This window comes from Varanus komodoensis, unplaced genomic scaffold (assembly GCF_004798865.1).
Source record: "Varanus komodoensis strain SLA01 unplaced genomic scaffold, ASM479886v1 scaffold95, whole genome shotgun sequence".
Classification (NCBI taxonomy): Eukaryota; Metazoa; Chordata; class Lepidosauria; order Squamata; family Varanidae; genus Varanus; species Varanus komodoensis.
In genome coordinates this window covers 1245466-1259398 of record NW_025336658.1, presented here as the reverse complement: position 1 = coordinate 1259398, position 13933 = coordinate 1245466, and the positions used below count along the sequence as shown (strand labels likewise).

The 13933-nt window shown below is 48.1% G+C and overlaps 1 protein-coding gene across 3 annotated transcripts in view; it reads left to right on the top strand.

The window, feature by feature from the left end:
• TSNARE1 (t-SNARE domain containing 1) overlaps positions 1 to 13933 on the top strand; it is a 372223-nt gene that overhangs the window by 137753 nt on the left and 220537 nt on the right. For 2 of the 3 annotated variants that reach the window (XM_044418957.1, XM_044418956.1), the window contains exon 5: positions 7841 to 7910. In XM_044418957.1, coding sequence (XP_044274892.1) covers positions 7841 to 7910 — 70 coding nt within the window. Of the gene's footprint in view, positions 1 to 2744; positions 2867 to 7840; positions 7911 to 13933 lie in introns of those variants that run through there. The other variant, XM_044418958.1, reaches the window with a different exon arrangement.

Genomic DNA, 13933 nt, shown 5'->3' with positions numbered 1-13933 from the left:
GAGTAATGGTGGCGATGGCCAACAGTTGCTTAGCAGGAGAAGAACGTTCAAATATAGAAAGATTCCTCCAGCAGGTTTATGCCCAAACCCACTTTCCTGGAATTCAGCTTGCTCTGTCCAGAGTGATGGTCTCTCTTGGGCTTGGGGCATGAACCGTGTGGCACCGTTGCCTCCTTCTGCTCAAGACTCAGGGGAAGATGACCAGTCACTTCCAAATCATTGGCCACGGACCAATTCCAGGGACTGAGTGGGGAGACTGAGAACCTGGGGTAAGGAGCCCCATGGTTAATGGGATCTTGCAGGGTTGGCCCCCATACTCTGCTTTTGAGCCACCCGTTTTGGGAAGCTGCCGGAGTTTTTCCTGAGGTCTGTGCTACACGAGTGCAAATGCGAAGAAAGCGTGAGGACAGAAGGTTATCGTGATGGTCTTCCTTTGAACGAACACATGTGTGTTCATTTCTTGCGTGAAAGAACAGAAGGGAACCTCTGTGACCATGCGAACACCTGCAACTGTTACGGCTGCACTTGAGGACGTTTGCAACTATTTTAGGGAACAGAGAGGGGCTCGGCACATTTCTCTTCTCCTTTATCTGCTAGCAAAGTTACAAGAGCTACAAGAGCTACATGGAAGCAGAGGGCTGTTCCCTCGGAGCAATCTTGAAAGACTAAAAACCAGGTCTATGGAATGATTATCTAGTGCACATCTGGAAAATACAGTCCCCAAAGCCTTCTCCTGTATCCTGGAGCCGTTCTTCCCCCAGACTGCAGTCCCTTTCTGTGGCAACAGTACTCAGGCATGCTTAATTGTTGTTCGGATCAACTCTGCTGGGGGCACGGTTGCAGAGCCTGCTTAGGGGGACCCCATACAATCGTTACCTTAACTGCTTCATGCACATGACAAAGGGGTGAAGAGTTCACCCTCATTACACTCCCGAACCGGGAACCGGCTAACTCAGGAAGGCAGGTTTGGGAAGCGCTCTGTGCTGTTCTTTTGGAAAGGGGCCAGCTCACTTGCTTAGACTGAAGGGGTTAGAAGGATGTCAAGGAAAGGCCACGCTGGGTGATGAAGCACGTGCCCTGCTGGTTGGAGGCACCAGGATCAGTCTGCAATATTTCCAGCTAAGGCTGGGAAAGACCCAGATCTGAAAAGCTGGACAGCTGATGTCCTGAGCCAGATCCATCCTTCCTTCCTTGCCTGCAGGCTCCGAAATGCAAGGTCATCCTTAACACTGCAGGTCTTGTTTGGCGCTTCACAGCTAATGCAACTCTAATAGCTGACTAATAAGCAGAAAAGGTAAGCCTGTGCTCATGGAAAGAGTGTTGAGGCCAAACTGGAGCCTTCTCCCCTGTCCTTTCCTTCCAGTAATGCTGTGGGCTCTACCTCTGGCCAGCAAGACCTATGCAAGCTTGCCAATTGGGTAGCTCACCTCTCTCAATGCCTCATTGTGAGGTTGGGGACCATGCAAGACAATGACTCTCCTCCTCTCTTGGCTCCCCTCCCATCTCTTCCAAAACAAATCTGCTCTCATGGTCAGCCTGGGAAACTGCAGACAGCAGCAGAGATGGGGCTTTTCTCCCCACTTTGATCCTGCTGCCCTCACATCACCCACTCCACTTCTTTTTCAGAATCTGATGGTGTATGCTCCTAGAATATCAGCCAAGAGTGAGTATTGGGCTGATTCGCTATGTCAGTGTAGATACCGCCTGAGCTAGGTCCGACTTGGTCCGGCTTCCTGTCCAAAGCTTCCTTTTATCCCAAACCACGAGGGTTTGCATCTTACTCCATTATTGTGCCAGATTTCTTCATTGCTTCGGGCAGTTCAGGTGCTTTGCATGCAACTGTCCCAGATTCAGCATCACCAGAAAGGGCCGGAAAGGAAGCTCTGATCTGAATCCCTGGAAAAATGCTGCCAGGCCGTGCCAATGGTGTGGAGCCAGGTGGACCAGTTGACTGACGCAGTAGCAGGGCAGCTGTCGCAAGCCCCCTTTCCTCCTGCTGACCATCACCAGCCTCAAACTGTTTCTTTTGCACAATACTCTTTATTGTTTCCAAATGTAAAACACCCAGACAAAGCTCTGTGCATGCACAAAGCAGTCTGTTGAACCCAATCTAGCAATTACTTTCCAAAACTCTCCTTATGAGCATGTTTGTGTCCTGACCCTCAGGGAGGGGTGCTGTGGAAGCAAGGACACCTCTTTTCCACATGCTGCTCATCTAATTGATAGCTGTATCTCTGTGCCATCCCCAGGGGCTCTCTGGCCCACCGCTGCATCTGCCCTTGAGCTGATCTCCTCCGCCTCCTCCCGCTGTTGCTTCTCAGGACCTTGAGCAACCTTCTGCTTGCCGATTCCACTGAAATATTCATCTTCCGAATCTGGATCAGAAAAAGAGGTGCAGCAGCACCACACAGTAACGCTTACCAAGACACTCATGCTTATTCTCCATAGCAGCTTGCTACGTTCCTTACCTTGGTCCTTGTGTCGTCTCTTCTGGTTCTGGAGCTCTGCATGTCCTGAAGGTGGACTCTGATTCAACTGTGCTTTACCCTCTTCAGGAGCAGCCCTGAGCATCACCTTCTGTGCCTTCCCAGCCTGAAGGCATGCCTCTCCCAAGACCTGATGGCAAGGGTGATTTCCCTGCTGCTCCTTCTGGCCATCAGCCGTGCAAGAGCTTGAGAATGCAGAAAAAGAGACTGGAGTTTTCAGAGCTGCTGGCAGAAACAAGACAGCCTTCCTGAGGCCTCACTTGGCCACAGTCCTCTGCTGAGACAACGGTTCTTGTCAGAGGAACTCCAGCCAGCTCTTGCAGGACACTATCCAAGGGCCTGATTTAACCAATGAATGACAGTGGGCAGGTGTGCACCATGTGAGTAGCCACGGTGTGGATGATTTGTTGTGTTGTCCAAACCCTGTCATGGTATTTCAGTGTGGTATGTTTGGTTTTTAGATCCTGCACTGGAAACAATGTTCTCCCCTATGGTTTCCACACTTTACCATAGTTTCTCTGATCCTCTGAGCCTGGGATTGTGGCCTCCATGATCCTACCACAGATTCCACCGGAGAGAGCAGAAGCTGCATGAGGAGCAGCATCAGCCATTCTGCACAAGACTGAATTGCAGGTGTGGAGGCTGCCTGGAAACCACTTAATCATCTGGCAGGACCGTCCAGGCCAAAAAACTGCCCACCATGGAACCCATGCAGGGTTGCATGGCATGATGTGGGAACCCACCCAGTGGTTGGGTTTGGATGACATGACGTGCCATGGTACTCTTTCATCATTGTTCATCTGAACCCAGCTCTGGTAGTTTTGTCTGCAGAAGCCACAATAAGGTAACCCTTGTTCTATGGTTTCTGCTTACCACAATTACTTGTTGCATTGTCTGCAACTGGCCAATGAGTGTCGTGCCTGTTTCCTCTGGGCCTCACACCTACCAAAAACGTATCACTGACCTTACAATTCCACCACTTCTACATATTCTGCCCTGTTTTTCTCCTCCAATTTTTGTACGCTGCGGGAGACAAATTCTCATAATTTGAGTGAGTTTGCCTCTGTGCTCATGCTCTTCTTTGACACTTACAATATGCTAATCACTGTGCTGTGGACTTTTCTGAAGGTCTAATTGTCCTCAGCATGTTTTTAGAAGCTGTCACATCTCATCTTGAAATGGACAATGTGTAGAGTTCAACTTCTCCTCCATTTGTGGAGGACATCAAGAGAGGCACAAACCAAAAAGAGGCTATCAGCACATCTGGGAAGGTTCCTCTTCACCAATTTCTTTCTTTACAAGATCTCAGTATCTTGTTCAAACATGGTCAGATCTTTCCATGAGTCAGACCCAGCTTCTGTAGTAGCCATTAAAACTGACCGAAAGTTATCTACCACACAGGTGGTGTAAAACACATCCTTTCATAGGAAACAAGCAAACTACCATGCATCTCTAAACATGAATGCATGTGTTGCCTCATGCAATGGATGTTTACAGAGCCATAAAAGTGGAGTACCCACTTAATTTTAAGACTTGACCGTCCTTTGCACATCCTGTTCTCCTTTATGTATATTGCGGAGAAAGAAATATCGATCAGCGAGAATGTAACAAGTTTAACAGCCCTAAGACATTTTGCAAACCATGTGGCAAATTCTACATAGTAGTTATTGCAAAGGCACTAGGAATTAACTCTTGGCAAGGAACTGCCAGGACTCTAACTGGATATGGAAAATTAGCATGGATATTGTTTTGGATAGGAAATTGCCAAGTCTGAGCTGACCGCTCATATTGATGCCAAACTTACGTTTGGGATGGAGCTGGAGTACGGGATGACAACTGGGGCAGATAGGCAGTGCTGCCATAAAACCAGACATTCATTCACTGAAAGGATGTATGTCTCACCTTTTGACTCACAAAGCCCTGGAGGCATCTTGTGAATGAATTGATTTAAAACACAATAAAAACATCAATAAAGGACTTTAAATAATGTAGCAGGAAACAGCGCTGTAAGAACAACAAAAAAGAGAGAAGCAGGAACCATGCAACCGAAGAAAAGGAATCACATATGCCTCTAAAAGCATCAGGTTACAGGAAAAAGTCTCCTAGTGCGCATGAATAAATGAGAATGAAGGTGCAAGGTGAGTCTGTCTGGAGCCCTGCGGTTTGAGCACCTGGGAAAAAGGGGCCACTCTCCATTTATTAGTCCTGAAAAGCACATCTCTCGTCCCTCTTCTAACTGTGCTCCAATATTGGGAAAACCTGGGATGCATTCCTGGCTATAATCAAGTCAGTGGCGAGATATCAGATTTTTGTAGCTCCCTGAACTGTTTTACTTTGCTAGGTGAAAGGGGGAATCAAATTGGGGGACTGGCAACTTATAGGGGAAGTATGAATAGCGGCAAGAAAGTGCATGGTTCAGAACTGGAAAGGAGAACAAACGTCAGGGTGGCTGCAAAGGGAGTGCAGACTTGCTTTGCATAGGACGCAGTCCTGCTGAGCTACAAGTGAGCCCCCAAAGTTGGAGGACCCCGTTCATCAAAGGCAGCGCACACAGAGTGGCAGAGGGAAGCTTCCCAGTTTTGCAGGCTGGCCATATTGGAGGAGGTGTGGAGGAGGCCGAAAGGCCGCCCTGTCTTGGATGCCGCAGCTGTTCTCCTCCTTGATCCCAGGCATGTTCTCTGGACACCCTTCATGAGTTGGCTGTATGTGAACTTGGAATGCACCTGGTCCGTTCTTTTCGTGCTGGCTGCAGGAGGGACGGAAGGGCTCCAGAGCTCTCACTCCCAACTCCAGGGATGAACTCTTGTCACACCATCAGACGATGGTCCTTCTCTGATTTCTGCAATGAAAACTGCAATGATGGCTGTCTATGTTCACAACTTATTTTCTGTCACGCATTGTTGTTGTTGATGCTGTTCTTACAACATCCTTTCTCCGGTGGCTAACTTAGGGATGGCCACACAAGTGCTGTTTTGGTTGGCTAGAAAGGGAAACCTGCCAGAATCGAGCCATGGTGGAACCAGACAGATGTACAAATCTCTCTCGAATTTCCTCCATAGACTTAAGCAGGGCAGTTTCTATGTATTGAGCAAATTTGGCATCTGGAACAAGAAGAGAAATTGTCTGCCTGGATACATGCTTGTGGTCACACTTGGAGTTTTGAAGGGGAGGTGATGACCTGTTTTGGGAGCGCAACAAGAACGAAATTCTCGTAGATAGCTAGCCACCCGAACAGGAAAGCTGTGGGTGATAAGAAAATGCCCTTAATTTTATCACAGTTGACAGATTCTTATGAAAGACAGTAACTCCCTAAATATACCTGGTCCAGGCACTGAGAAAATTCAGCTCAAATGTGGTTTCCGCTTTAGCCAAAGTTACCCAGGGTCTGTGAGACGCCATATGCTGCCTTCACTTTTAGCAAAGAGTGTTTTATTTCTGGTGGCGTCAGCTATGCATAATAATGAAGTTTTTGATTAAAGGAGATTCTTAAGGTGCGTTCAAAGTCTGTGTCTCTCCCTGCCTGTGATAGTCTCTCCTTCCTTCATTGTCAGCTCAACTCTGAATGTAACAAAGGACGGATTCTGCTCACAGCTACCTGCGCATTGCGTGTGTTTGAGGGAGAGATTTCTTTTAATAATTACAGGAGAGCTTCTGCTTTGCTTCAATCTTGTTCTAACCTTGCTGATTTCTGTGGGGTGATTCTGCACTTGGGTTGAGCTTTCTTTGTAACACTTTGATGCCCTGTGACTTGACTAATTCCCATTTATGGTACCATTCACCGCAGAAAGTAAACTGCCAAGGTAGTGATGATGTTTTCAAATAATCTGAAATTTATTTATTAATTAAAAGCTTTTCTAACCCATCCATGAAATATGCATGGAATAATCTGAAGGGGGGATTTATTGGGGCCCCATGCTTGCAAGTTAGGATCAGCCTTGGTGCCAAGTATCTTTATTATGGATTAAAATGAAGGACTCTGGGGAAAGAGCCATTGTGTGGCCTCAGGACAGCGTCTACAAAGATAGAGGATTCCCAGATCCGAAGTTGGAAAATTGTTCCGCATCAGAACCCACACTTGGATCTGCCTTTTCCCCTTGCAGCAGGTGTGGAAATTATGCTGGCTGCTTCCCCAAAGTTGCAAAAGGGCATTTCATGGGGTGGGAGGGAAGGGGCCCAAAGCCACCCAGATGGAAGGAATCGTGACGCCTCCTCGGCTTCCTTCCCTCCCATTCCAAAGTGGCACATTTAGACAGCCGGAATGGGCCGGCCAGCTGTTGAGTGGAACAGGCAGAAGACAAAGCTGATTTTTGCTTCCCGGCAGCGTGCATCCTAAACAAGGGAATGGGAATGTTCTAGAAGGGATGGAAGGCATTGAGGAGGAGGAGGAGGCAGAGCCATTGCCTTGCCTGGTTTCTGACTGCATGATGGGGCATCGGGAGAGACAAGCTGCCCAGTGAGAGCGCTTGTGCCAGGCTCACCGGCCGTCCCTTCAATGGGGGAAGCTGCCCTGAGGGTGACTCCAGAGCTACTGAAAGGGAAAGGTTTGGGCAAAAGTCCTCAGTTTGGGTTCAGCACTCCTTCTTAGTACGCACAGTGGCTTATCTTCCAGCTGACCAGAAAGCTTTTAGGGTTGCTTTGTCCTGAAGCTGCGAAGTGCCAGCAAAGATTGGCTCTGCAAAGAGGCTGGCGTCTTGGAGGCCAGGAGCGAGAGGGTGCAGCGTTTGGGATACGCACGGACACAACCAAGCACAGCGCACTTTAGAAGAGGTGCTACATGGATGCCCCATGCGTGGGAATTTTGCCGGTTTTGCCACTCGATTGATTGATGAAGGCCTTACATTCCCAAGTTCCTCAGCTTCTGGCTGCCACAGGGGCAGAAAGCAATATTCTTGCCACTCCGAATTCACTTCAGTTAAAATGGAAGGCAGATTTCGAGGTGCGTCTCTGTATGCGTGGAAATCCTCTTCTGAGGATGCTTATGGTCAATGTGGCAATAAGCCTCCAGAGTTTCTGTTGGATCCAAAATGATGCCTCACATTAGAAAAGAGTTGCTAACTTCTTTTCAGAATCAGGAAGACCATGTTATTCTCCCAATATTTTAACAGTTAATTGGTTTTATCCTTGTTTTTATCATCATTATTGGATGCAGTGTGTTATGGGCTGGTTGTTGTGTATGGTTGCTTTGGGTTTTGTGTGTGTGTGTGTGTGTGTTGTTTTGTTTTTTGGTAAGCCATCCAGAGACTTTTAGTATTGGGATGGCATAGAAAAACCATAAATACATACATACATTGGCTTCCTTGTTCCCAAATGCCTCCTATAAGACTTGTTTAACGCTGACTCTTGTCTTCTGGCAGTGACATCTCTGGAAAGGAGCCTGAAGTCTCTTGGAACACCCAACGACACACCAGAACTGCGTGATGGGCTGTGAGTCTCTCTCACGTACCTCTGATACCCTCTTTCCTTCCAGTGTCCTGGTTTGTCCCTCATCTTTCTTTTTGGGTTTGCTACTCTGTTTAACTCTGTGCTAAGTGCGTTATTTTTTGCCATCCGAAGCAGGAATGCCAGCCCCGGTCTCTTCTGCAGAGGGAGGACCTTGTCTCACTTCTTCATGCTCTAGAGATATCTGGGTCGGAGTGATCCAGAGGACTCTGTAGGGCATGGCATGGGGACACAGTTTTGAGTTTTATGGGAGGAGATGTAAGGAGAGTAAATCTAATTCACTGGTCCCCACTGTTACTAGTGGCAGGCTCTTCCTCCCCGTCTCTGTCTAACTGGGTTCGGAAAGGTGTGATTGTTTGGAAAGGTGTGATTGTTCGGACATTGAGAAGCAGTGTGAAGCATGGATGTAAATTGGGCAGGATGCTTTTGTGAAGGAAAGTAGCATACGCATACCTATTCCATACTTTAAAAAGAAATAGAAGCAAAGAATTGGGCTTACAGGAATTGCTTGTGAAAGGTGCCGTCTTCCATCAAGGACCCCCTGCATGGAGCTGGGACCTTAAACTCTGAGCATGTTGATTTTCTTCTATCTTTGCCCTGGGAGTTTCTCCCCAAATGGAAACTACAATGCTCTAAGTTCATTGATGGGTCACAAGTGGTCCTCTCCAAAGATGTTTCCTCCTCATCAAAGAACATCCTCTTGCTTTCCCATTTGCTCATGTAGGAACTCATAGTTCCGCTGACATGTTCACCCACGTTCTCTACCCTGTTCGGTCCATTCCTTTCTGTTTCCCCTTTCCTTATGCCAACCTGAAATAAGAGCATGCTAGTAACAGGCCAAGAGCACACTTTGGTCCCAAAAGTAGTCTTTCAAATACTCGTGGCTTTAGAAAGGTTTTGTTTCTTTATTTCTTCGCAGCCCCTCAAGATGGCACAGATCGTGGCTACTGGGCACATGGCTACCGTTGGGTCTCCAGGCTGAGGCACTGCTTTGAAGGCTTTGTGCCTGAGATATTTGGAGGACGATTCTGTGTGCGCTCGGTGGCCATGCACAGAAGTGCTGTGGTGGTTGAATACAGAGGAAAAGTCTTTTTAGTGGTGGCCCCGCACCTCAGAATGGGGCTTCCCCTGGGTATGCATCAGGCAACTTCTTTGCAGGTTTCCAGGAAGCCCTGAAGGCCCATGTCTGTTTGCTCACCTTTCCCTTGACCATGAGCTGCAGGTCTGACTAGCATTTCCCCTTCTTGTGCTGGTTTCCTTGCATAGTTACTAATGATTTTTCTTTTCCCTTATGTGTGTGACTTAGTTTTGGATCACTTCTATCCTTCCCATGGCTTGAGAGAGGTCTTGCTTTATGGTGCATTGTTTCTGCTCTAAGCACTGATGTGGAAAGGTCAGAGTGGACTTTCTAAGTAATCATTCCTAGTTGGTCTTGAGGGCGTGCAGCTGTCAGTAATACACAAACATTAGAGGGAAGTCATCTAGGAAGTCTCGAGGAAGTATTTATTTATTTAGAACATTTTTATGCTGCCCCATTCACAAAAAGCCTCGGGGCAGCTTACAAAACAAATAATCATGCAATTAACCTTAAAAATCCGGAGACATCTCAGCACAGATATAAAAACCAATAAATACAATCAACAAATTAACAATTAAAATGACGTTTAAATAAAAAGGTCTTGGCCTGGCTCCGAAAAGCAAATAACGACAGCGCCAGGTGGACCTCTCTGGGGAGCGCATTCCATAGGTGGGGCGCCACCGCAGAGAAGGCCCTCCTCCGGGTACTCGCCCTCCTAATATCCTTCACGGAGGGTTCCCGGAGAAGGGCCTCTGCCGCCGATCTCAAGGGGCGGGAGGGCAGATATGGACATACATATATGGAAGTAGTTCGAGTGTTATGGGAGACCCTCCCTCCCGCCCTTCCCATCTTATTTCTTCCCTGCCCTCCTTCCCACCCTCCTTCCCACCGTCCGTCCATCCGTCCTTTTATATCTTGCCATTCTTCCCTTTCAAGAAACTCAGGATGGTTTACCTAATTCTCCTGCTCTCTGTCTTATCCCCAGAACAACAACCCTGTGAGGCAGGTTGGGCTGAGAGGCTGTGACTGGCCCAAAGACTTCCAATAGGCTCTGTGGCTGAACAGGGACTCGAACCCGGATCCCCTGAGCCCCTGGCCTGCACGCTTCACCACTGCGCCGCCCTGGCTGTCAGTGTGGTTGCCTTTTGGGAGAAGTAGGACAAAGACCGCTAGCCACGATGTCTGTGTGTCTCCAGGAGCAGGGGCTGTTTGCCTCAGGATGCCAGCCGCTATGGTCCCAGCAGTGGGGGTGGACTGGCCCTCTTCAGCCCCTCTGTGGGCTTTTCATGGCCATCAGACCGGTTCCTGCAGGAGAGAGGATGCTAAACCAGACAGACAGACTTCTGGCCAGTCCAGCAGGGCTCCTCCTGTCAGCTCGACTAGGTAAACTTGCAGTTTGGGTTTTTCCCAATTCTTCGAAGAGTGAGAAACACTGCTGGAAAGGCACAGCTCCCACAACCTATTCAAGCAAGACCTTGACCAGTGAACACGCAAGGCCAGAAGCTGCACAAGTGTCAACTCCTGCCAGGAGAGTGATGTTGGGTGTTTGCCAACTTGCCAAGGGCAACTTTTCCAGGATGGAGAATCCCTGACACCACCCATTCTTCACTTCCCTCTTCCCTCTTCCAAGTTTTGGTGCCATTCCTCCCTCCCTCCCTCCCTCCCTCCCTCCCTTTCTCCCAAGCTGCTCACCTATTTCTCCTTGAACACCCTCTGGTTTAGAAGGTGTTTACAGAATGATGGGAGAGCATTTGGTAGCTTGATCGCTTTTAGTGTTTACGTTTTTAAGTAGGGCTTTGATTGCACCATAAAACTGTCACATGTTGGAGTCTGTATGCAGCTCTGCTTCGAAGGACATAGCGATGCCCGTGTTAAACAAGGGAAATGAAGAGCAGCAGGGCCTGCAAGACTCGTTTAGGGACTGGTGCTTGCCTGTACAGCCAGAAAAACATAGAAACATAGAAACAGAGCGAGTCAGAAGGGACCTCCCAGGCCATCTAGTCTGACCCTGGCTCCAGCCGGCTCAGTTCACGACATGCCCCCATGTGCATGTCTAGCCTATCTTTGAACACCCGCACCGATGGGGCCTCGACCACCTCCCGGGGAAGCCCTTTCCATACCCTTCCCGGCACTGCTGCTCTCCACTGCTTTGGGTGGTTTTATGCCCAGCTTTGCCTCTGGGTGGGAGAGGGTGATCTTTGCATAGCTAAACTTGGCATGCAAGGTGCATCCTTTCCTAGAGACCATGGACTTCCTGCCCTCATTGCAGCTAGGTTATCATGGTGCCCTGGACCCAATTCCTCTGTCTAGCACCTTGCCACTCACTGACTGTTGGTCTGCTTCCAAGCCAAGGTCAAAGTAGACATTACTACCTTTAAGGCCTAATTTGGGGTGTGCAGAAATAAACATTTAGATGTGGTTGACTACAATTCCCAGCATTTTCACCATTGTCCCTGCTTGCAGGGGCTTCTGGGAGTTGGAGTCCATCACATCTAGAAATTTAGTGTCCTCCCACCCCTGTGTAAATCATGCGGGGTCAAGATACCTAAAGGGCTGCCTCTTCATAATCTTGTCTGTATGGAGGACACTCTGCATCCAATCACTAGCCATGAACCTCTGTCTGATGGTTGGTTGCCTCTGACCAGGAGAGCTGCAGTTCTGTTCCTAGTTAACAACTAAACCAATTTGTGGAACCAATTTACTAGGTGTGACGGAGCAGAACACCTCATGAAGATCATCCAAGTGGGTGGCCAACATGTCTGTAAAATCATCTTACTGATTGTGAGTGATTGTTGTTGTTGTTACTTGTGAAGTCGCGTCCAACCCATCTCAACCTCATGGACAACATTCCTCCAGGCCTTTCCGTCCTCCACCATCCCCTGGAGTTCACTCAAGCTTATGCTGACTGCTTCAGTGACTCCATCTAGCCACCTCATCCTCTGCCATCCCATCCTCCTTGTGCTGTCAATTGTTCCCAGCATTAGGCTCTTCTCCAGGGAGTCCTTCCTTCTCATTAGGTGGCCAAGTACTTGAGTTTCATCTTTAGTATCTGGCCTTCTAAGGAGTAGTCAGGGTTGATCTCCTCCAGGACTGACCGGTTTGATCGCCTTGCGGTCCAAGGGACTCCCAGGAGTCTCCTCCAGCACCACAATTTAAAGGCCTCAATTCTTTGGTGCTCAGCCTTCCTTATAGTTCAGCTTTCACAGCCATACATTGCAACTGGGAAAACCATAACCTACCCACATAATTTGAATTGTTACCAAAGAATAAACCAAAGATGGCGACATACTACACATTACATCAGAGAGCCAGCAGTAAAGTTGATCATGGACAGTTGTTGGAAGATGAAGGTCCTAACCTGGTATCTCCAGATATGCTGCATAGATGCTAAGTGGATACACTTGGAAAAGCTATTCCACAGATACAAAGAATGCTCTTCGGGAGTTTGTGTATGCATGTGCGTGTGTGTTTGTGTGTATGTGAGAGAGAGAGGCTTTTAAGTGTCCACATCTTAAATGGAGGGCAGGACTTTAATAATATTTGACAGAGTTTTGTTATTCTGCCTGTATAAGCCTAATGCGAGCGATCTCCACACACATTTTGAAATGGTGTTTTGAATCTGTTGGTATATTAAATCCTTTCAAGTAATACCTTCCATGTTTAATGTCAAAGCTGTTTGGATTAAGTATTTCTTGTCCCACTGTGTTTATCAGGCCTGAGGTATCAGCTTCAGGGAAGACGTAATTGAGACGGCCGGGACGCGGAAGGCAGTCTTGATGCATTGGGGTGGCGCGGGAACGTGCTGCATGGTGTGCGGAGCTCAGCTTAGCTAACACTGGCCTGTTTTGCAAAAGCACACAATTGCACGCATGGATTCCGGGCTTGCTCTAACTTGCCCTTCCTCCAAGGAAGCCAAATAACTCCATTTTCTTGGAAATGCAGATCTGAACCTGGGCTCCTCCAGTTCCCAGCTGGGCCCTCCTTTCGTTGTCAGCCACACGCTCCTGCTTTTGAAGGGTTGGTGAGAACTTGGTTAAGAAGCTACCAAAATTGTGAGGTTCTTCCTACCTGTAAGAGAGAGAAGTTGAGATTTCCCTTTTTTAATGACGTGAGAAAAATGCAAACGTGAAGGTCCCTTGGGAAAAGAGGCATCCTACATCTCTTAACAGACTGTCCTGCTACTGAGAAGCAGGTTTAATGGGGAATCCGCTCTTCATATTTAACGGAAATCTGTTTCCTGGAAAATATCCTAACTAAGCTCACCTGTTCAGGTGAATCATGGACTCACATGCCCCCTCTTTGTTCCACTCCCAGGCTGCTCTCCTGAATGGTAGGATGCTCAGTGTCTCTCCCCAGAAATCCCAACCAGGGGTTTGAGCCTGCTTTGGATCCCGTGGGTCTCCAGGCCTCTGTCATGTTCTCAGAAATGGCGAACACCCAGAGAGGAACCTGCCATGAAAGCTCTTCCCCGAATGTCCTAACCGGGAGATTTCTTTTGCGGAGAAGTGTCATAGCAGCTTGATAATGCTATTTCCAATCTGAGCGGAGGAGATCCTTGTCTGAACGGAAAGTGCCCAGGGGAAGAAAGTTGCTTAGCATTTTGTGCATGTGGACCAAGTTGTTGTGCCGCCGAGTCCTTCGGGGGACTGACGCATTAATCCAATCAAGCTGATATTTAGTGAAATCCGTACATGGTACATAGGCTCAGTGCGAGGACTGGCTTATTGCTGGAGATTTGTGTCATGCCGGAAGCTGGAAGCCGTTTCTCTTCTGATAGTGTCACATCTCCGATCCCTTGACTTTGATTGCCAGGCTGAAGAGTTAATTTAAGTTGCCTCGTCTACCAAAGCCATTAGCCATTCAGTCCGGAAGGACTTCTGTTAGCATGCACTGCGAGTGTTTGCATCTTTGCATATGAGGGTTCAGCAGT